Source organism: Lontra canadensis, unplaced genomic scaffold, assembly GCF_010015895.1.
Source record: "Lontra canadensis isolate GAN:19392208 unplaced genomic scaffold, GSC_riverotter_1.0 scaffold112, whole genome shotgun sequence".
NCBI lineage: Eukaryota > Metazoa > Chordata > Mammalia > Carnivora > Mustelidae > Lontra > Lontra canadensis.
Window position 1 is genome coordinate 451,799 of NW_022631106.1, and position 23,248 is coordinate 475,046.

At 50.2% G+C, this 23,248-nt stretch overlaps 1 protein-coding gene across 2 annotated transcripts in view; it reads left to right on the plus strand.

Annotated features, from left to right (window-relative positions):
* PRKCE (protein kinase C epsilon) overlaps positions 1–17,480 on the plus strand; it is a 298,944-nt gene extending 281,464 nt beyond the window's left edge. Inside the window, exon 15 of one of the 2 annotated variants that reach the window (XM_032840308.1) lies at positions 16,906–17,480. In XM_032840308.1, coding sequence (XP_032696199.1) covers positions 16,906–17,052 — 147 coding nt within the window. In that variant the 3' untranslated portion in view covers positions 17,053–17,480. The remainder of the gene's footprint in view (positions 1–16,905) is intronic. The other variant, XM_032840309.1, reaches the window with a different exon arrangement.
* The last annotated feature ends 5,768 nt before the right edge of the window (positions 17,481–23,248 follow it).

Here is a 23,248-nt window from a genome sequence, read left to right on the forward strand (position 1 = left end):
ACGGGATTAGACAAAGCTGTGGATCGTTAGGAGTTTCATGCCTTTCTCCATTCACCACAACCCCCAACCTGGTAAAGCCCCTCCTTCTCCTGTTCATCCCGAGGTGAGGACCCAAGAGCTCAGGATGGCAGGAGGCAGCGGGGTGTGTGGAGGCCGGGCCACGGAACCAGGTGTGGCCAGGTTTCCGATAGGGCTGCAGGATCCTGAGAGAGGATCCTGGGCTTTAGGCCACCCATCCAGAGCGTGGGGATAGCAATGTCGACCGTGCTGAAGAGCGAGGAGGAGCGCAAAGCAAATTGTGTGAAGTGAGGACCACCATCCTTGGGATGTAGCGAGTGTCGGGACGGTGCTGACGCTGGTGGCTCCGGAGACTCTGGGGGTCTCAGCCGAGGGGGCTGGATCTGGACCTGGCACGGTGCCTGGGGAGGCCAGGGGCCCACGTGAAGGGAAGCTGCCATCACAGGGCAGAAGGGCACATAAGGCCTGGCAGAGAGCCTTCTGGGGTTTAATTCTGGTCCCATCCCGGTCTGGGAAGCCAGGGTCGGGGGAATAGGGAGCCAAGAGATACAGCAAGGCAGAGACTCATTCTGTGCCTTTTGGGGAACCCCAAGTTTCATCCTAAGGTCTGGCCCCCTTTTACTGTGTGAGCTGGCCAGCACCTTTACTCCCCGTACCTCCTTTCTCAGAGGGATTGTTGCCAAGCACAGCCCTGACACCCAGCCCTAAAGCGCTGGTCTGTCCAGACACCAAGACCCCGTGGCCATGGCTCCATGAGTACAGCAGGTTCCCAAGGACTTCTGAGCTTAACAGCCTCGGCAGAGCGTCTTTGACTCTGCACAAGGGATCTCTCGGTCTGAGAATTGTGTTTGCAGGAGCATTCCTGTGGCTCGACCCACACGTCGCTTTGGTTCCCCCACCAGTCATGCCAGGGGAGGAATTCAAGCCCTGTGCTGGGCATTTCCATAATCTCCCAAGTTTTCATTTATGCCTTCACTGCTGTTAGGTTGGGATTTGCCTTCGTGGGTTCATCACACCAGTGTATATTGAATTGAATCTCCTCCCCACTCCACTAGCACTGGAGGTAACACACAATCTACCAGGAAGCCTGGGACCTACAGGGCTGTGTCTGACCAAAGGCCAGCAGGTTCTCAGAGGAGCTGCATCTTGGCAGAGAAAGCCAGAAAGCGTTAGGGAGAGACAGCTACCACCGGGGAAGTGGCTTGGAGGGGGAAGGGAGGGAAGGGCAGGCTTCAAAGCTGCAATTTTCAGCAGGAATCTAGCAAGTATGTACTTTGTGCTTTTTGTGAAGGCATAGAGGGGAAGGTTGGTTGACACAGGAAGAAAAAGAATCCCCTACCATCACCTTAATGTTACTATCTTGAGGAGTACGGGCCCCAGGAGGAGACTCTAACATGAAGTCCTTGGGGGAAGACCAGCGTGGTGTCAAATCCAGAACTTGACTTGGGGAGGGAGTTGCGGGGTTTGCCTCTTGAGGTTAGAGGACAGGGAGGAGAGACAGGTTGTGGAGGAAAGGCCTCTGCAGATGGGCCAACAGGCAGGGTCTCTGTGGGCCGCGGGAGCCACTCCCCCGCTGTGGTATCATAGAAGATAGTGCCCTCCTACCTCTCTCTTAAAGGAGAGTCACGGGGAGAGTCTGGCAGCCCAGAGTAGAGGGCCAGTGGTCAGAGGCTGGATACTGGGCATCAAAGTAAAAGCAGAGGAAACCTCAGACCTTCCCTGTAGAGGGGCTCAGGCCTCCAGGACTCCAGCCAGCATTTGCTCTTTGAAGGGTACAGGCACCAAGGGAAACCATGCACCCTGACAATGTGCCCCACCCACACCAGCCTCCAGGTCCAGGACCTTGAGTCCCCAGGGGCCCCGCTGGCTGTCATGGAGAAAAGTTATTGGAAACACAGCTCTGCCCGCAGTTCTTGGAAATCGTCGGTACCCTATTTGCTCCCCACTGTTTGTGCCAGGGCAGCAGACGGTAATGGAATTGGATTGGACCTAAACCTGACACTCAGACGTTACTCTAGAATTCTGGGGTTTGACAAACACACGTTGGGCACATGGCACATCATTGTGGTTCCAATTTCAGAGCGAGGAGGCCTTCAGCGCTCCGACCCTCTGTGTGATTCTGGCTTCTTCCTTCTGGAACCTACTCCACCCTTGGAAGGGATTTCTTAGAGCTCAGAGCTTGAAAGTCAGTGGATATATCAGGTGTGTGAGCCCCGGTAGGTGTGGAAGAAGGTCAAGAATGGCCAGGGCAGTGAGATACAATACTTGCCTGAAGTAGGGAGATGGGAAGATAAGCCTGGGCTGGGGCTTATCATCTGTGATGACTCAGGAAACAAAGTAGACCTTGACTTGGGGCTTTGGCCAGACTCCCCCCTCCTCCCCTCCTCCTGGCATCTCAGCCGGTGTTTGGAAACCACAGGACTCGTGGTCCTCCTGGGGAGTCAGGGCAGATTCAGGCTACAGGTACCCAGGCACATGGGATGTGGCTGTTGCAGTAAATGATTCAGAATACAGTCCCCTCGAAACGTGAGCTTCCATAATTGAGCCCCCACCATGTACCAGAGGCAGTGAGCCAGGAGGAAAACACTGGACAGGCCTGGGTACTGGTTATGGACACATAACAACCCCATGTCATGTATCTGTGAGATGCAGAGCAAGTCACTGAAGTTCTCTGCTCCCTTCTGGTAACGTAAGGGACTCAAGTAATCCCTAAAATGTCTTCTAGCCTATGAGGGCAGGGATTGGAGGTTCTTTGAAATCAACTTTTTATTGTAATAAAATTTACATAGACTAACACCTGCCCATTTAAAGCGTGCATTTTGATGCCTTTTCACAAATGGGTGTGCCCGTGTTACCGCCAGCACAGTGACTATATAGTACATCACCGCCCCAAACAGTTCCCAGGTGCCCTTTGCCCCAGGCAGTCCCTGATCTGCTTTCTCTCACCGGAGAGTAAATTAGTCTTTTCTAGACTTTCATATATACACACATGGAGTCATGCAGTAGGGGCTCTCTTGTGTCTGGCTTCTTTCACTCTACATCATGCATTTGAGATTTGAGAATTATATCTTTAACTTTTTATCTTGGAAAATTTCAGACCCGGAAAGCAGTAGAGAGAATCCCTACATGTCCATCACTCAACACAGACAATTAGCCAGTTCCCATTAATTTGTTAGGGGAGGGATTTTTATCTATTTTGTGCGCAGCTGTATCCTCAGCGTAACTCCTGGCAAGTAGGAGGGGCCCGATACCTATGCGTGCGGTGGGTGAGTGAATGAATTCTGTCCATCTACAGTGTTTTCCCAGAGAATATTTCTCTGTTAGCTCCATCTCCAAATTCTCTTCTCACCTTTTACGGCCCAAGAGCTATTCCAGTTCATGCCTGGGAATTTGGGGTGATAGGGTCCTGCATTGGGAAACCTGACATTGTTGAGTAGTGAGAGAGGTGGCTGACCTCATCCTGACTTGAGAAGGATACATTAGTGTTTACCAAAGCCAGCAGGCAGAGCAATAATAAATCACCACCAAGAGAACTGATTTCTATCTAGAACGTTTTCATAAATATGGGGGGAAGGGTGGGATTGGTGAGTGGAGGAAGAGGGCTGGTGCCAGGACCAGGTAGAAAAGCTTCTTGGGGCACCAAAAAAGGTGTTTAACAGCTGTCAACAATGACCCGGCTTTTTTGAGAAATAGATGTTATGTGCAAAAGAGGCGAAGTGGGGCCAGCTTTGCTGCCGTGGGCCTGCCCACTTTCTGCCAGAGGCGTGGGCCCTGCTGCTGCATGTCCTGCCGCGTGGGGCCGGCTCGCTGCAGAGCCCAGCTCAGGCACTCAGGCCTCGGGCGAGCCGCGGCACGCAGGGCGCTGTCTCCTTCCTCCCAAGGCTGTTTATTCCTGGATATCTGCACTGGGTTTTCTACGCATTCTCAGTCCCTTGCACGCCTCCTGGGTACCCCAGGACCGTGCTTCAGGGTCTCCCCAGCAGTGGGTTGTAAAAATCCATTTAATGAGTTAATAAAAAATTAACGAAGAATAGGGTAGGGTCGGGTGGGGTGGGCTCGGGTCAAGTAGAACAGGACAAGGAGAAGATCAGGCCAAAGCACAGTCTGCGATGCAGGTAAAGTAGAGCTTGCAGACCCTTCTCTGGGGCTGGTGGGATGAGGGGAGGGGTACTAGGTTATATACAAAATGTATTTCTTACTGTTGAGCATAATAAAGCATTTTGAAGGGCTCTGCTCCTCGTCACACCTAATGTCTAAGAAGTGACCCCTATGCGTAGAATGGGATGGTGATTTCATGGACTGTGAGGGACACAGGGAAGAATACAGGTGTTTGTTTGCTTGCTTGTTTGTTTGTAACACAGCAACAAGACTCTTGGTGGAAGCCCCTGGACTCCAAGCTGTAGCCCTTTGCACCCACGAACACAATGAGGCCTCTCAGCAGGAGGCAGGACAGTACACGTAAGGACATGGGCCTCGAGGCCAGAACAGCTGAATTCCATCCTGGCTGCGCCTTGGGCAGGCTGTTGCACGATCTCCCTAATGGGGGCCGTGGCAATACCCACCTCCCCATAGGGTGAGGGTGAGTGGGAACGAATCAGGTGGGTGAAGCACATAGTGCAGGACCCAGCACCTGGAAAGCCTCCATCCGGGAGCTTTATGACATTTCCACGTGCAGAAATAGGTGTGCCAGCACTGTGCCAAAGCTAGGAATACAAGACAGATGCCCAGTGCGTTGTTTGTTAGCCCTAGTTCTGAGGAGCGCTGGAAAGGAGGCACAGAGCAGCCCGGATGGAAGACGGGGAGCAGCCTCGGTCAAGGACAGCTCCCCAGGAAGGGGTATTTCCTTCCCTAGAGTAGCAGCGCAGACTCCTTGTGGCCTCAGGAATGGTTTCCGAAGTCCTTTGCATCCTCCGAGGGGGAAATGGACCCTCCTCTACTCTGATTTCTGATCTGAGAGGGTGGCGGGCTCACCTTCTGAGCGAAGCTCCTGAGCCTTGCCCTCCTCTGAGGACTGAGCAGGATCCTTGGAATTAACCTGAAACTGGCACGTTCAGTCCTGAGCCAGGCACTGCTAGTGGTAGAGGACGCTGCCTGCCTCCCCCGGGAGCCAGGGTTCACAGGGCACTTAGAGGCACCTCCAGGCCATTTATAAACTCCACGCTGAATGTCGTCAGGCTCCCCGACGTTGAGGACTTACCGCTAACCACGTGGCTCAGAATGACTCTTGGCCAAATGTATGCATTATGCATTTGTGACCAGATTTTCGAGTCAAATAGTCACAGTCAAAGGTATGCGTGTGTCTGGACCTCAGCAGGCCCGGGAGGGTGGCGGGCTGGAAGGGTTTTAGCAGGTAGAAGCATCCACCCTTCGGGGCTACACAGAAACGCCTCCTTCCCTAAAGGGAATGAAGAAATGCTGCCTGTGGAGTTAAAGCTTCGATACAGATGGCTTCGCCTGGTCTTAAAGAACCCTCTGGAAAGAGCCTCAGATACATAGTCTGAGTCCAGGGGACTTCTCCCAGTCGTTTTTATAGGGTCGCTTCGGCCTTCCTGCCGGGCACTGAATATGCCAGTGGGGACGTTCCATGCTGGGGACCGCATGGTCTGAGGGACTTTAGCCACAGGGGACATTTCAGGTCCTGAAAATGCTTCCCAGGGCTTTCTCCTCTATGTGGATTCCCCATAGTTATCATGCCTTGGAGAGATCCAGGCTTTGTATAAGGGGAAACTTTGAAATCTGTGCGTCTTAGCAATCAAGAATCCCAGCCCTTCGAGAATCTGAAACAGTAAATTCTCTCCGGGAAAATGTTTCCATACGAACAACAGCCTATACTGTATTTTATGAGGTTCATGGAGGCCAGGAAGTCCATTCCCTGCTGCTGGGCTTGGCAAACTAGCCCACAGGCTAAATCCTGCCCACCGCCTCTTCTTGTGTAGCCCTTGCACTAGTAAGAATGGGTTTTATGTTGTTCTTCCTCTGGTTGAGGAAGAACGTTTCATGACACTTGAACATCAGATGAAGCTCAAATGTCAGTTTGCGTACATGAAGTGTTCCTGGAACACAGCGTACGGTGTGGTTGTAGCTTGTCTCTGGCTTGCTGTGGGCCTCCGCGCTAGAGTGGACTGCAACACCTGCATATTTACTATATGTCCGTTCCGAAGAAACTCACCACTCATGCTTTAGGAGTAAGAACCCAGGTTAAGAGGATTGCCTTAAAAGAGTTCACTTAGGGGTGCCTGGGTGGCTCAGTGGGTTAAGCCTCTGCCTGTGGCTCAGGTCATGATCCCAGGGTACTTGGAATCAGGAAGCCTGCTTCCCTCTCTCTGCCTACCTCTGCCTACTTGTGATCTCTCTCTCTCCCTCTCCCTCTCTCTCTCTCTCTCTCTGTCAAATAAATAAATAAATCTTTTTTAAAAAAATAATTCACTTAAAATAATCGAGCTGTAGAATTTACAGGTAGGGCAACTTTGAAAATCACCTTGACAAGTTCCCCCTCTTGACCGGGGTAAGCAGAGGATACCGGGGAGTTGTGTCTTAGGTTCTCCTTTCCACGTTCTGTGGGTTTCTAGATGGCACTGCCTTCCAGATGAACCCAGCTTTCAGATGGTTGCTGCGAAGTTTTGTTTAAAAAGCACTGTATGGAGTGTACAGAGTTTGGTAACAGCTTCTTTCTAGCAGGGATACCTGCCCTTCCCTGTAAGGACCTGCAGAGGGCCAGGTCTTTAGCCCCTTGTAGACCTGCGGATTCATAAACAGCTTGTAACTGGCTGAGCTCCTTGGCTTACCGAAGTATTTGCTGGGTGTGAGGGAGGAGGCTGGTGTTAGCTGGCAAGTGTTTCCAAAGTAGCTCTTCAAATGGAGTTTGTAAAAATGTGTATCTTTTATAGTTTGTAAAAATGTGTATATTTTATACTCTAGCAGACAATCATGAGAGGACAAGGAGACAGTGGAAATCGTTGAATTTCAGCAGCTCATTTGACAGAACTCAGTTGTGGTGGCTCATTTGGAATGCCTGGTTCTCAGAGGGACTTGGTCCTCTTTTAAAAATATATGTATAGAGACTGCCTCAGGCGTTAAGGAGCTTTCCTCAGAAGTGGTTTAGACAAAAGGCAATGGCCCAGATTTTGGGGAGGAGGCATTTGAGGCCACCGCCTGCAGCTTGGGTGGCTCCTCAACCCAGCAGGCCCATAGCCAAGACATCATGCTGCTATGACACTCTCCTTTGGACCAGTGAACGGCCAGGAATCAAGTGATTCCCCATTTTTAAGTGTCATGAAGTAAATCATTTGTGCTTAAAAAGCAAATGGGTCTTCATTTTCTTTTCCCCTAAAAGATGGAAGTAACTTTACTAGAGTAAAAGTCACAAGCTAGAGACTGTGTGACCCCTTCACCCAGGCTATCATATTTTTTTTAGTTGAATTAGTTGGCATCATCTAATAATTAGGAGATCTCACATGAAAATGTATCTGGAGCATTTCTTGGGCATCCAGAAGACCTAGAAACCCTAGTCTTGTTCCTGAAACTGCTAAGGAAAAGAGGCAAGGAAGGGATCCACTGGTCCTTTACACAGAGGGGCTCAACCAAGCTGCGTGTCAGAATCACTTATGAAGCTTAAAAAAAAAAATACAGAGGATTTGTATTTTGTCTTTGTATTTTTACAAAGGACTTGTATTTACAAAGCTTTAAAAAAAATACAGAGGATCACCCCTGGAGGGTCCAATTTATGAGGTGCAGGGTGAGGCCCAAGTGTCCACGTGGTGGCCCTTTGGGGTTTTTTTATTTTTGTTTTTTACGTTTTTATTTTAATCACCCAGGGCTCATCATGGAGAGTGCACTCCTTAATCCCCATCCCCTTATCCCTCCCCCCACCCACCTCCCCTCTGCTAATCATCAGTTTGTTCTCTATCCATGTGTCTGCTTCTTGGTTTCTCTTTCTCTCTCTCTCTCTCTGTCCTTTGTTTGTTTTGTTTCTGAAATTCCACATATGAGTGAAATCATATGGTTTTTGTCTTTCTCTGACTGACTTATCTCGCGGAGCATAATACTCTAGCTCCATCCACGTTGTTGCAAATGGCGAGGTGGCATTCTTTCTTAGGTCCAGACATGCCATCACGTGCATACACCACCCCTTCTTTGTCCATTCACCAGTCGATGGCTGCTTGTGCCGCTTCCACATCTTGGATCTCAGTAGAGAATGCTACTGTAAACATCGCGGGGTGGGGGGGGCATGTATCCCTTAGAATTAGCATGTTTGTCTTCTTTGGGTAAATGCCTAGTAGTGCGATGGCTGGATCGTAGGGTAGCTCTGTTTTTAACTTCTTGAGGAGACTCCATTCTGTCCTCCACAGTGGCTGCTCCCGTGTGCATTCCCACCAGCAGTGCAAGAGGTCTCCTTTGTCGGTTGCACTTTGGGTTTTTTTGGCTTTTCTTGATGTGTAGGCAAGATGGAGAACCACCCTGTTCACCAGTGGCAAAAAGCAAGGCTGTCACTTCGTCTCTCACTTTTCCCCAAAGGGAAATCTCTTGGAATTACAAAGTTTAGGGCAAAAATCACTAAGAGTGAACTGAAATCCAAGGGAGGTGAGTTAAGGAGTCACATTTTGTAGAGCGCCCCAGGGGGGTGAGGGCGTGCCCACGGCTGGGGCAGATCCCGAGCAATGGCATTGAGTCTCTGACTCAGGGCGGGGCATCACTGTTCTGCAGAGCTCCTGGCAATCCAGCGTGCAGCTCCTGCTCTAGGCCCAGGGGAATTACCTGTCCAGTTACTGGAAAATCCGCTGTGCTTGGTAATTTGGATTTGATGGAACAGAACAGTGATACCAAATGACGGGAGACGGGCAAACAGTCCCCCTGTATGCAAAAATACAGAACATGTGGATTGAGGATACTTGGAGTTAGTTGCTCTAAGAGCAAGATCTGGAAGCTTCTCTAAGAAGATAGCTTGTGGGCACTTGAGGGGCAGACAGTAATCACTTGGAGCCAATTAACTTCATTTCTAGACCAGTGGACCAGAGAAATGAGGCAGGCGTTGTGTGTCCTTATTCCAGCGAAGCAATTGGAAGTCTCTAATATCATCCTCCTGAACCAGATGGAAAAAGTGACCATGGCTGGTCAGTTCATAGTGGATTCAACCAGCAATGCCACCCCCCCGCCCCACTGCCCAAGTGTGCTGGTGGACCTGTCAGCTTTGCGAGAGGGTGGCAAGTCAGAGGGCATCGAGCCTGAGCCTGCCTCACACGGCATTATCATATGCATCTTAATGGAGTAATGGTAGGCGTGCCAGTCATGTTTTGGGATGACACAGAGCCAAAGGACAGAGCAGAGAAGATGGATGATAGAATTAATGTTCTATTCCCACAGTACTTTAGAGTTTACATGAGCATGACTTACAGGCTGTCCTAGAATCCTCGGCAAGCGAGGTATAGTCATCATCCCTCCTTTTTTGGTCACAGACTGAGATCAGAAAAGTAAGTTACAGAATTGTTATTTCTGGGGGTTTCTCGACAAGCCGGAAGTAAGTACCAAAATAAGAAGAAATCAAAGCGCAAAGGGTCACATGTGGATTCAAAAAGTCCGTTTCAGAAGACTGGCATTTGTGTCCATTTCCTAGGGCTGTCTTGGCAAAGTACCACCAACTGGTGCTTTAGAACAGAAAACTGTTGTGTCACAGTCCTGGAGAGAAGTCTTTAATCTAGCTATCAGCAGGGCCATGCTTCCCCCACAACCAAGAGGATGGCAGTTGGGGGGAGGCCTTCCTTGCCCCTGTCAGCTTCTGGTGGCTCCAGACGTTCCTGGGCTCATGGCAGCTTCTCTGTTTTTCAGCTGGCAATCCCCTGTGGCTCTGCACTGGGCTTCCCTCTGTGCAAGTTGGTCTCTGTAGTCAAACTTCCCCTTCTTATAAGGACAAGGTTCCTTTGGGTCAGGGCCCACCCTCATGACTTCAGTTTGATGACATCTGCACAGACCTTATGTCCAAATAAGGTCACATTCTGAGATACCAGAAGTCAGGAATTGAACATATCTTTTTGGGGAGACACCACTCAACCATAATGGGGTTACGTTGGATTGAGAGCACTAAGAGCATCCATGATTCATCACAGCTGCATGAGAAATGGTAAGACAGCAGTACTGTCTTAGACACCAGTTTAACGTGAGCGTTCCCACCAAGTGGAAGGTCATGCCACAGCACGTGGCATAGTTCAAACCAGAGTCCGGAATCGAGAGGTCAGCTATGGCCACCACATGCTAAGGAGGAGATGGATTTTAAAACGGCAGGGAACCACCGAGGGCTCAAAGCAGGGTAGGTGCTGGAGAAGGTCCATGGGCAACCCAATGGGAGATGAACTCAGTACATCTTGTGCTGATTTCTATAAAGAAGGCTCAGAAGTCTGACCAGTGCTTGGTTAATAAAATTAAGAGGCGGGGAAAGGGATGGAGGATTATGTTTGCAGAAATTTCTAGGTAAATGATCATTAACTTGAAATTCTGTTCCAACCCTCATTTTTGCCAGGCAAGAGATTATGCACTTATACGTTCTGTATTTCATTTACCTTCACGTGTAAGCATGTATGTATAAACGTGGACACGCGTCATCTGTTATTTCGAATGTATGGTACCATGAATATATATGTGTGTGTGCAGATTCAGTTCATTGATAGTGAGCAAGCATTCTAATTATTCAAATACTCGCTTTTCCTTTTCAAGTACCTCAAAGAGTGAAGTGGAGCTTAGACAAGACTATTGACATTTCAAAGCTAGGAGGAATTTGGGGTTTGACTGTTAAGCATGAATGAAATTCCTTCAAGCCAAGGGATACTACGGTCTGCCATATCCCCCACTGGGCAGTCAGTATCTTCAGGGATCGGAGAGGAGACAAGGACACACAGGACCTATTTGAAGGGGCCACGTGCATGGCCTAGGAAGTGCCGTAGGAGCTGGGAGGGGGTGAGATTGGGTGGGGCTGCTGTCAGAGGGAGCTGGGACCTGACATGGGACCTGGACCCAAAAAAGCTGGCCTTTTGGAGACGGGGTGGCCATAGCCTGCCCCTCCCCCCACCCTCCCCCTACTGGTCGTGTGCGGGTATCACGGGGACCCCTATCTCTGCTCTTGTCCTACCAGGCAGAGGTAAAGAGCTGGGCAGGGACCTGCAGAGTGGTCACACGAAAGCCAGCCCCACGCCCCAGTCTGTGAGATTAGGGAGTTTGCTCTGTGCTTGATAACAAAGTCATCTGTTGATCTCCTCGTAATCAGATGAAGACAGAAGCAGGACTCGCTGGCTCCTCTGAGAGCCCATGTTTGTGCTTTCAGTGCATTTGGTGAAGGGACTGCACCAGCCAGACAGGAAGCGTGCGTTCGGGCCACCAGCCCGTGTCCCTGCAGATGGCGGAGCACTGCCACAGCCCACTGATCGCCCAGCCCTCAGCCCCTGGTGATTTAGAAGGCAGGCCCCAGGCCCTTGCACTCTGCTTCTCAGATGCAGTTTCTCAGAAGAATCTGGAGCCGCCCATAACTGTTTCCTCCCTCCCCTCCCTGCAGATACCAGAGCTGTGCCCTGCCCCCATGTTTGGCCCCAGGCCTCTCAGCTCCAGAGACCTTATCTCTGAAGGGATGCCAGCGGGAACGGGAGTGTCCTTTTCCTCTAACAGCAGCCACAAGGGGTAGTGACATCAGCTCCCCTTAGCCCATCTGTCTTGATGGAATTTTCCCAAACCTTGGTGAAACCTGTTTGTGTTTGTCTCTTTGCAGTCATCAGGGAACCCCATGGCCCCCGAGCTGACCACAGCTCACAGAGGAAACCCCACAACCTAGGCCCAAGGCTACCTGTTTCTCTGGGCTCTAGGCCCCTCCTGAGTCACACGTCAGCCATCTCGCCACTTCGCCTGCGCTCCCCCAAATGGGAGGCCCCTCTGGGACCCCAGCTGCCAGTGGTCCTGAATCCAGAGCACTTCACTGGCTGTAGGGATAGCAGCAGCAAGAGAAATACAGTCACTCCTTTTTCAGCAGATATTTGTTGACCCCTGTTTGCCAGGCTAGGCGGTGGGCTTCGGACAGAATGAGAGTTCAACGCAGTCCTTGTGCCCAGAGCTCACAGATGAGTCGAAAGGAGGAGGATACATGTGATTCGTGCTGTGATGGGTTAGGGTAGTTGACGGGGCACTCCTCAGAGGCATGGAAAGACAGGAAGGCTGCTTGAAGGAGGGGCGTCTAAGTTGGGATGGGCAAGGCAAGAAACCCAGCTGGGTGATGAGGACGTGCAGGCAGAAGGCGGGAATGAGAGGGGGGTTCCAGGCCGAGGATTAGCTGTGCAAAGGCTTAGAGTCGAGGGAGGCCGGTAAGTCCAGAGAACCTCAGGGGGCAGCAGGGCCCAGAAGTTGGCAGCTAGGTGGGGATGAGACCCTGAAGGGTCTTAGAAATAGAGGCCTATAAGACCCTGGGGCTTTTCCCAAGAGCTACCCAGTGCCATTGGAAGAATCTCACTCTCCAGAGAAAGCCCTGGAAGGTTCAGGCAGACCCTGGCTCTGCACTGGCTCGGTATTTGGAGGCCTACAGAGAAATGTAAGTCTCGGTCCCTGCAAGAAGCCTGTGGCATCAGTGGCAGATCACACAGACCATGTGGGTAACTGCCACACTGCACACAATGTGCCATGGCACACAGTTGCCCAGACGTGGAGGGCACATTTACTGGGTGCCCATTATATGTTGGGATCTATACCGAGGCGCCTAACATCTGACATCCCATTGAGTCCTCAACGTAACCTATGGAGTGCCTGTTACTATCTCCATTTTACAGATGAGAAGACTAAGTCACAAAGAGTGACTTCACACTGTATCATATAATCAGGAAGCACCAGGCCCAGGATAAGAGGTCAGCCAGTGCTCGCGCTCTCCTACTCCATGTTGCCCCCATGAGTGGGGGGCAGGGATGTGGGGAGGGCTTTGTGGAGGAGATAAGGTCTGAAGAGGTCCCAGCATCACCTCTTAGATTCCACAGTGTGGGCTGAGTCTGACATGGAGATTTTAGGAGAGGCGTATGGGATGACCAAGGGTCTAGGTAAACAGGGAGTGTCTCTGTGGGTTTGCCCATCTGAACCTTGGAGTTGAGTCTTGTGCTTGCTGAGAGGAGGAAGCAGCTTTTCAAAGAATAAAATCAGTGAGTAAAGATACAATCCCCAATCGTTTTCAAATAGGCGGATACTATGCCTGCTGTCTCCAGGCTATTAATAGGGGGTGGTATTTCCCAGACATGCCTGCTTTAGAAAACTTCTCCAGTGTCTAAGGTTAATAGGAATTACACAAAGTGGGAGTGTTGGCTTTTTGAATTGGAGATGAGTAACTGACATGCACCTAAAATGCTTCTAAGGATCTGGAAGGGCCTGGGCCAGGTTGCATAAGGGGGCGAGTGAGGCAAGTGTATTTTTCTCTAGAGCTCTTGAAGAATGGCACAGTCACTCACATGCTACCGAGGATTCTGTGACCTCTGGAAAGCCCAGAGCCAGGCTAGATGGCTCCCCAGACTAGCATGAAATGGAGCTAAAGATCCTCTGGGAAGAACATCCCTAGCTATGCTGACTGACCCCGGGTCCCTGGTCCACAATCAGCGAAGGACGACTCTCAGATGGCCTGTGGAATTGAGCTCCATCACCACGCTCGGCTGACCTCGGGAACTGAAATAAGTTTCCATGACTAATGGCCACTCAGGTCTGAAAGGGAAAGCACAAGCAGTAGCTACACAGGGAGGGTCTGGGCCAGAGCAGTTCCAGATTTCCCAAGCTTCTCTGTACACATATGCTCCCCCTCGGGTGTGCCCAGTGAGAGGGAGCCAGGAAAGAGGGGTCCCTGCTTCCGTAGCTACTGGAAACCCAGGCACGGCCCACGCTTGGCCATGTTACAGAAGAAGTTTTCCTCCTGCCCTCTTCCTTGCCTCTCTTCTTCACCCGTCTTCACACCACCCCTTCTGCCACTCTCTTCTTCTACTACCCCTTCTGCCACTCTCCATCCCTCCTGCTCCCCATCGAGGACATCTCTTGGTCATCTTCTGGGATGGTGCTCAGTGCTTCCCAAGTTACTCCTCCCCGCCCTGTTCCTCCTTCTAAACTCATTTTACCCGGCCCAGCAGGCCCATGCTTGGCAACCCCTTCCTCAATCCAAGTGAATCCATCCCACCTTGGACAGAGACTTTCAGAAGAGGCATCTTCGCACCCTTGACCCAGGCACTGACCCACCCCGTCACTGTGGAGACGGGCTCGGTATTCCTCTCCAAAGTTCCTGTCCTCACGGGGCCGCCCTTTCCTTTCCGCTTGTAGTATACACACTGGAGGTGGAGACTGCATCGGCCTCCTGCCCAGGAGCCAGCCCCTCCTGGTAGAGGCAGCTGAGCCACATCTTGGCTTCCCCATCTCAAGGGCAACACCCACATCCTTCAGTAGCAGGTCCTGTTTCCATCCCTTGGGTTTTCTGTATCTCCCTTCTGTCTTCCCTCTAAGGTATCTGGGACTGACTGAACTATGCAGCTCAAGCCCAGAGAAAGACCCCAAGCAGGACTGATGGGTGCTGAAAGCTTCACTCCCCCCTGCTCAGTGCGGTTCTCCTGATTCTGATCTCAGCCTGGGGTGATCTGCAAACATGCTCCCCCTCCAAGTTACCCACTCTCACCCCAACCTACAGCCTCCCCTGCCGTGCTTGCCCACTGGCCACCCCTTCTGGTGCCATTGTAGCCCAGCAACCTGGCCTCAGTGTCTCCTGGTGGGCTTCGATCCTTGCTCCATCTTTCCGTGTCTGCAGGGTCTAGCTCTCCAGACGCTCCACGAACACAGCATCACGCAGAGACCCAGATCTGACTCGGACTCTTCTCCTAACTAGTGACCCTGGTGGAGTCAGCAGATCTCTTTGAGCCCCACTTTGTTCATCTGTAAAATCAGGATAACAGTACCTGCCTATTCCAAGGATCAAATAAGGAAATGAATGGGAAGGTGCTTTGCTTCGTAAATTGTAAAGCCGCCTTTTCCAAACTGTGTTGAAGAACTCTCCTCCTGAGGGAGGTCTTGAGAAGCTATTCAGGAAAGAAAAAATGTTTCATGTCAAGTTTGAAGAAGCCTGTCCTAAACGCACTGAACCTGGTTTCTTGACCCTAGGAGGTCTCAGAACCTTTAATCCTCCAGTGTACGTGGCAAACCTCCAAGAGCTGAGTGCAAAAATAGCTTTGTCTCAAAGCCCCTTCTTTCACAGACTACTTATTAACGTCTTTCAGGTCACTAGTTTCCACAGAACAAAGCCTGTATTAATATTATTCCTCCTACAATAAAATCTAAAAAAAAAAAAAAAAAAAAAAGGGGCGCCTGGGTGGCTCAGTGGGTTAAAGCCTCTGCCTTCAGCTCAGGTCATGATCCCAGAGTCCTGGGATCAAGCCCCGCATAGGGCTCTCTGCTCAGCAGGGAGCCTGTTTCCTCCTCTCTCTCTCTGCCTGCCTCCCTTCCTACTTGTGGTCTCTGTCAAATAAATAAATAAAATCTAAAAAAAAAAAAAATTATTCCTCCTACAAATAATAATGCTAATCTTTCCACAAGATCCATTCCATCATCCAGGTCACGAATCCTGGGTAACAGCAGGCAGTCAGTGCCTAGAAGAGTATGGCAGGAGCTCCTTTAAGCTCCTGGGCATCATGCCGTGTGTTCCAGGGGAGTGGGGCCAGTGGTGAAGACCCCCGCAGTTGGACTCGCCCTCCTTGCCTCCATCCCCATGCTGGATTCTACCCCCGGCAGCTTGGTGAACCCATCGGCCCATTCTCCGTCCTCTGTGTTCCCACCCCACACCCCCCACCTTTGCCCCATCTCTCTCCCTGCCAAGGTGACTTGTGCCCATCTCTACCGATGCGATTGTAACTCCTTCTTCCAGTCCCAGCCAAGTCCCACCTTCTCCATGGAAGTTGTTCTAACTCTTGCAGTGTGTGTTCAAGACAGGAATATTGGCTCCCAAATCAACTGGAAGTCCCAAGAGGCAGAGAGTGTGATTTACACTTGCAGATTTTTTTCTCAAACCAGGATTTGATTGCTGCCCTCCTCCTCTCCCCCATAGACCAATAAGCCCTACTTTGGGAACCTGATCCTCCCCCAGGAATGGGTCCTTCTGAGCTGGGGAGTCAGTGATGGGTTTTTTCCCATCATTCGGCAGATGCTTCCTGTAGGGAACCCAAGGCTGGAGAAGACAAGACCCCTGCCTTTAAGGAGCTCTGGGTCAAGACACCCACACACAACTCATTGCAAGTCAGCACATTGAGTGTAATCGTGGAAATAATGCAGGAGTGCATAATAAGGCTCTTAGTGGGTACACATAGAGATGGAGGCCGGCTTCCCAGAAGATGCCCACCTCCCCAACCCCCACTCATTCTCCTACTTAGAGAGAGGATGTCTTATGGAGCAGACCTGGCAAGGTTAAGGAGGTCTACCTTTAGAGAAGAAAGACCACTGCAGACTCTGTGGGAAGGAGATTGGAGTCTTTTCCTGGGATCACAGGGATAGAGGTCTTGATCGAGCCAGAGGGATAGTCTAGGAGGGGAGGTATGAGATGAGAACTCTGCATCCCCCTCTCCCAGACACACATACCCTACCCCTACACAACAGTCTGTGGGAATCCCACTTCCCTGCTTTTCCGTCATCCCCTCTCACCCCCTCCTCCCTCTCACGTGGACTCATTCTTCCTCTCCAAGTCCTCTGCCACCTCCTGGTCCTGGGGCCATCCATTGTGAACTCATCGGAGCAGCCCTGGGTCTGCTCTCGGGAGCTCGCAGCCTGCTTTGGCAAGAGGCTGGTCAGTGTAATGCCCACTCCCCACGGGGGGCCCTGGGGAGGAAGCTCAGCCTGGAGTCAGTGCTTTCTCTTTTCTTCTCGCAGAAAACCAAAAGAGACGTCAATAACTTTGACCAAGACTTTACCCGGGAAGAGCCAGTACTCACGCTTGTGGACGAAGCCATTGTGAAGCAGATCAACCAGGAGGAATTTAAAGGCTTCTCCTACTTTGGTGAAGACCTGATGCCTTGAGAAGCTGCTCCAGGGCGAGTTTGGTGATGCTGCAGGAAGGGGTGCCGAGAAGTCCTATGCGGGAGGCTCCAAGGCCTTGAACTGCTTCTCCTGTTCTCCAGAGCCTCAGTCCCTCATCTACCCTCTATTTATTGCATTCCCTTACCCCAGGCCGCTCCCCCCCTCATCTCCCTGGGGACCAGAAGGCACTCCCAGTCCTTGTCTCATCAGTCATGCAGAATCTCGTGGTTTCGGTGGGCCGTGTTTGGTCTGTCAGCAAGCCTGTCTCCCCTCCTCGGGGGCTCTTGGCAGTGACGCAACTTCAGTTCTTTCCCTTCAAAGAGCAGCGAGAAGAGCAAACAAGAAGCCCCCGGCTCTGCTGTTAGACAGAGGGTCCCGAAGACTGTCACCTCTCAGCCCCTCTTCCCCCTGCACCTGCCACCCTCTGCCCTTCTGTCCAGGAGAGACGGGTGCTTCTCTGGCCCCGGGGTGGGGGGGGGGCGCCCTCGGGGCGTGATGTGAAGGAGACAGCCGGCCGGATGCAGGGGTGGGCTCCCCGGGTTGGTTTGCTCTGGAATGGCTCATTCTGGCTTGCTTTGGTTTTAGCTTTGGTGCATGCCGACATTGTGAGGCCATGTATCTCGTGCAAGGAATCCCTCTTTGTAGAAAAAGAAATTTGATTTTTGAACTCAAGTAACATTTGAAAAACATATTAGCAAATTGGCTGTCCAACTGGCCAAAAGTTATAAATTCCAATATTAACGCAGGTAGCTATTAAAGGGCTAATACACAATGAGAAACCAGCCATCCAAGGTCCAAGGTTGACGCCGTGCCGGCTCTCGTGGCGCATGGGGGCTGGAGGAATGGAGAGGGAAGGAAACAAGTAGCGCTCCTCATTCTTCCAGTTCTGCTTGAACACAGAGGCCGCCACGGTCACGGCCCAGCCCCTGAGGTTCTAGTCAAGCTCACTCCCAAACTCTCTTTCCGGTTTCGTTCTAAGCTCCCAGCACACACACTATTTATTTCCTGCAACGGCGTGTTCCTTTTTTGCGCACCTCTGCGAAAATGGTAGTACTACTGTGTCGTGGTCTTTAGACATTACACGTGTAAAGTGAAATATGAAACCTCTGCTCTTGAGGCCAGCAGAGGGAGGCTAAACAGGGGTCACGCGGAGGGTATCCAGAGACGGACGAGTGACTTGTTTGCAAACTGACACCCGCATGCCGTGCCGGGGCGACTCGCACGGACCCGATTTCACGGATGCGATGTTACCTCCTGTAGATAATTGCTAACAGTGTTACGTTCTTCGATTTCCAAGGGTTCTCGTGGCTTTGTGTACCCGTTTCCCGGCGGTCACTTGATTATATCCCTTTTACTGAACTGATTTCGCAGGGAATGGAATCCATTCCAGCTGTTGCACGTGGATTTCCCCACTGCCCCTTAATATGTATACTTGTGAGTGGCAAAGTGGCACTAATGAAGCTTTTTGCCTTTTGTACATTTGAGATTTTTGTATATAGTGTTTGCTGCAAGGCCTGTGGAATTAATTCATTGAATTTAGAGGTATTCAACTGCTGCATGTTCAGGCATATTATAAAACTTTAGTCTATGAAAGAATAATTATAATAATGTCCAGGTGCAATATTCTGTAAGCATATTGGTTCAAGTTACCGAGAGATAAGGTGTTTCTTTCTTGAGGGCGGGGAGGAGTCCTTTGTGTCGTTTATTTCATTTTGGTTTATTTCAAAAAGATGTAAACATACATTAAGCTATATTAAGTCTCACATATCGTGCTCCCATGCTCTATTATGCCTGGATAGAGAAGGGGAAGGGAAAGGAACTGTTTTGATGGTGGTTTCAGAGCATGGACGGTGACTAGCTTGAGCCCCTAGGGAGTTAGTGTCCATCTTTGCATCTGGCCGTCATAGCCTTTGTTACTAACGATGACCTTGAGTTCTCTTTCGTTTTTACTTTTTCAAAAACTCAGGTGTAATTATTATCTGTTCTTACGATAATTTCAAATACTATACTCTATCAATTTGTGTGTTTGGCATACCAGTGCAGTGATGAGGAACAGTAGATTAACTTAATTTATCTTCGGTAACTTGACATACTGGGGAGAGACTATCGTCTGGAGTTGAGTACAAGCACAGAAACATCTTCATGGTGGCATCATCTCATTTTTTTAAGAAGACATGACAATACTGCCCATCATACTCTTGCATCACTACTGCTCTGTTTTTCCTCTGCTTCCTTCACCACGATGAACTTGGAACGGCCAAGCAAGCTCTAACTGCAATGCCAAGTGGCCTACACCAAGGCCTCGGTGGTGTTCCCTTCTCAGCAGGGCTGGGGCCCTTCCCACAGGACAGCTGGCATTTTTGCTGGAAGGTCAAACAATACATTCCACCTGGCAGCTCCAGGCAGTCATTCGCGGGGTGCCTGGCCCAGAGACGCCCCCTTTCCGCCCCAGAGCTCCGCTGGCTGGGACGCCCCCTGCTTGGGGCCGGAGCTGACCAAGTTCTCAACATGGGCAGGTTCAAATCCCACATGTCGTCTATAGAAAAAAAGCTTGTGTGTTCCTTGAGCATTCTCTGTTTCCTTTCAGTTTTCACAAGGATTAGGAAGTGGACACACGGTTACATTTCTTTCTAATCTATCCAGCTCTTGAGTGGGAAAAAAAAAAAAAGCCCAAAAAATATATGAAGGATAGCTGTTCTCCTGTGTTCTCTCATTATGGACTTTGTGAAGTGGATACATCATTTTTTTTTCCTCCAAAGGTGAAAAAAAATTGCATTCTTGCTTTAAAAAAAAGGCTAAAAAATTACCTCTTTTTAAATTATGTGCAAAATAATTCTGGCTAAATATAAAATGTATTCAATTTTAGGGGTTTTTTTGTATTGTGATGCTTTATTTGTACATTTTTTTTTCTTTTCTGGATGTAATTTTAATCTCTTGCCATTCATTAGTGTTATTTCATTGTAAACATTATTGTGCCAAATGTACTGTATTCAAAAGGATGTGAATGTGTATTGTTTCAGAACCTAATAAATACAATGGCGTTAAATCATATTTCTGGGCTCCAGTATGTGTTTTTATCTCCTCTGTGAGGAGCAGGGTGACACCATTGAACCTTTGTGCCCTGCGTATGCTTGAGATTCCAAATTCTAAAACCTAGACGTGGTTTCAGCTTTGCCCTTGCCCTTGAGAGATGGGTGAAGGAGGCACATGACCGTATTGGCTCACCCCAGCCTGGCCTCGAAGCTTCTGGGACTGCCACTGCAGGGATGGAAGGGGCCTGAGTAGATCAGACGTGGCTCTGGGCTGTCTGGGCATGGAGTGAAACCATCCCGTCTGCCTGGGAGTCTTGGAAGATGGGCAAGCAAAGCAGGAAGCACCCACATTCTTGTCTTTCTAGAGAAACAAAAGCTGAATCTCCTTGAAGCCAAATGCCCATGCAAGCCTCGTCAGGACTCGGGTTCTGACTGGCCGTTCAGAGCTCCAGGTCTTTGGAGTCCCAAGAAACTCCTCCTGGACTGGGAGCCCCTTGCAGGCTGGGCCTGGAGCACACGATTGACCACTAAGGCTCTGAGCATTAGCTCGTGCCCACCTCCGCTGCACGGCCATCATGGCAGTTCCTGGGCTCTCCGCCTCCTCCTTCGCTCTGGGGCTCCGTTCTCCTGTCACATTGCCAGTTCTGCAAGGCTCCCCTTCTTCTTTCTCCAGCACAGATTTTTCAAGAATATTTGAGTACCCTGTTGAGTACACCACAAATTTCAATTCATCACAACTTTGTCTTCCGTACGAGTTGTGGACATGATTGCAGTTTTATTATTTGTCATCCTCAGGTGAAGGAATGGCCGACCCATCACCTTTTCAGCCCTCAAAACCGCTTTCTCATAAGCCCGCCAGTGACTGTGGGCAGTCATCCCGAAGGTACTCTCAGTCTCCCCTCAGTAATGTCTCCCGCCTGCCTGGAGATGTAGCGTGGACCTCCAGACCCACCCCAAACAACAGGAAAGTTGTACATATCACACAGTTTCCTTGCTGATTCAGGCAAGTGTCTAGGTAAGTGACCAAGGAAACCCAAACATCTTGCCAGCTTGTCTGACTTAAATAAAAGTCGGGAGAAATAAAAGGGTCTGTTCTAGGAGGGTCAGAAGACCTCTCCAAGCATTTCACTGAATGAAATCTGACCATCCTACATCTCCCTTGCCTAGTGGCCCAGAAGAGAGAGCTCCAAAGTCTGGGAGATGAGGGAGCTCATCCTCCCAAATCTGTATACTCCACAAATCCCATGGAAGCTATAAAAGAAGTCAATTGCTGGTCAGCATCTCTGGTTTGGAACCTCTCTCCCCACCCCTGGCCACGTTTCAGAAGAGAAAGCCAGGTGCTGTTTCCAGGAAGCCTCAAACCAGGTTCCTGGCAGGGCTCAGATGGTTCCAGAGCTGATTTGGGGAAGCCTGTTTGGGTGGCTGTGCCCTTGAATTGAGAACCTGCCCGTCCAACAGATTTCTCATGGAATCAATGGGCACATTGCCCCTTCTCCATCTTCTTCTACCTGAACAGAGTCAAGTGCTATGATAGCTGCAGCCTAAAGATCCCCGGGTGATAAGATGACCAAGCCACGTAACATGTGTTGTCATAACACTTGCGGTGGCAGAGATGGGGTAGAAAGAAGGCTTAGGCGCCATATTGCGAAATCTGTCTCTTACCTGAGAGTACTTTAGCCTCGGCAATGATACTACATGTAGGGTACGTTGGTTGTAAGCAGTACCTGAAGGATGGAACGGCTGTGTCAATCAGGAGTATCTCCTCCAGGGATGGACAGCTGATCAGAGAGTGTTTTTTCCAGAAGGCTGCAAGTGCAAGTGCTTCTGCTCCCTCTTATCTCCCATCAACACCTGGAGGTTTTGTCACTAGCATAAAGGATCCCAGGAAAATATTTTCTCAAGGAAAATGGTGGCTTGTTAACTAGCATGAAGAATGTTAGAAAGGTGACGTTGGCCATATTTGAGATAATAGATGGTCAAAGATATTTAAAGGCAAATCTCCACATTTAAAAACAAAACGTAAGAAGTAGCCTTCTACTTCCCTAGGAATCAGGCCAGTGCAAGTTTAAATCAGTGCAGCCTCACTTCACACGTGCCGGAACTACTGCATCGAAGGCAGACATCAAGTTCCCTTAAGGACGGGGAACAGTTGGAACTTGTGGTGTTTCTGGTTTGAGTGTAAAATTGTATGACTATTTACTTCGAAAAATTTTCGCTACGCAAAGTCTACTAAAGCCAAACATGAACACCCTCGGCTCAACAGAACAGTCTATCAGCCGTAGAATAAGAAATGCATTCCGCGGTATTTGCAGAATAGGACACTGGAGAGTCTTGAATGCTTTACAGCTACGAGCAACAACGCAGATGAACCTCATAGCATAACGGAGAGTTCAAGAAGCCTGGAGCAAAGGAAGGCAGACTAAAGGAAAAGATTCCTTTTGTGTCAAGTCGCAAGACAGATCATCCGTGCTGCTAGAAACCACGTTAGCGGTTGCCCTAGTGGGGAGGGGACATCGTGACGAGGAAGGGCCACAAAAAAGGGCTTCTGGGATGCTGGCTAAGTTTTGGCTTCTGAGCTGGGAGCTGCGGAACAGCTGTGTTCACTCTGTGATCGGTCACTGAGCTGTACCCTTATGACTGGTGGGCTTCTCTCTGTGTGTATTGTATGTCAATAAAAAATTGCCCCCCACCCACACACACAACTCCTAGGATGACTTTTGTCTTTCACCCTTGAGTGTGGCACAGGCAGTAAGCTACCCGTGTCCCTCTGCTGTCCTGGCAGAGCCTTGGTTACCCAACTCCCACAGCAGCCTCACCCGTGGCTGGCCCAGGGTCGCATTGGACCCGCGTGGACCTTTTCTTCAAGGCGCTGTCGGAAACACCCAGACTGACAGGGCTGGAACCTCATGGAACTTGCTGAATGGCCTCAAGACTCTTCCGTGCCTGCTTGTTAATAACATGTCCGTGTGTCTCCAGACGTGATCTGGGAGGTCCTCAGGGAGTAGCTAAGCCTCTCCTTCTGGCAGCCACTGAGATCACCAAAAAGAACCCAGGGAAGTGCGTCACAAACGTTGGTTCAGGGCCTCTGCCACCAGAGGTTCAGCTTTTGCGTTTTCCACTCCGGCAGGCAGCTGTGCCTTTCCAAACCAGCTTCCACATTCATC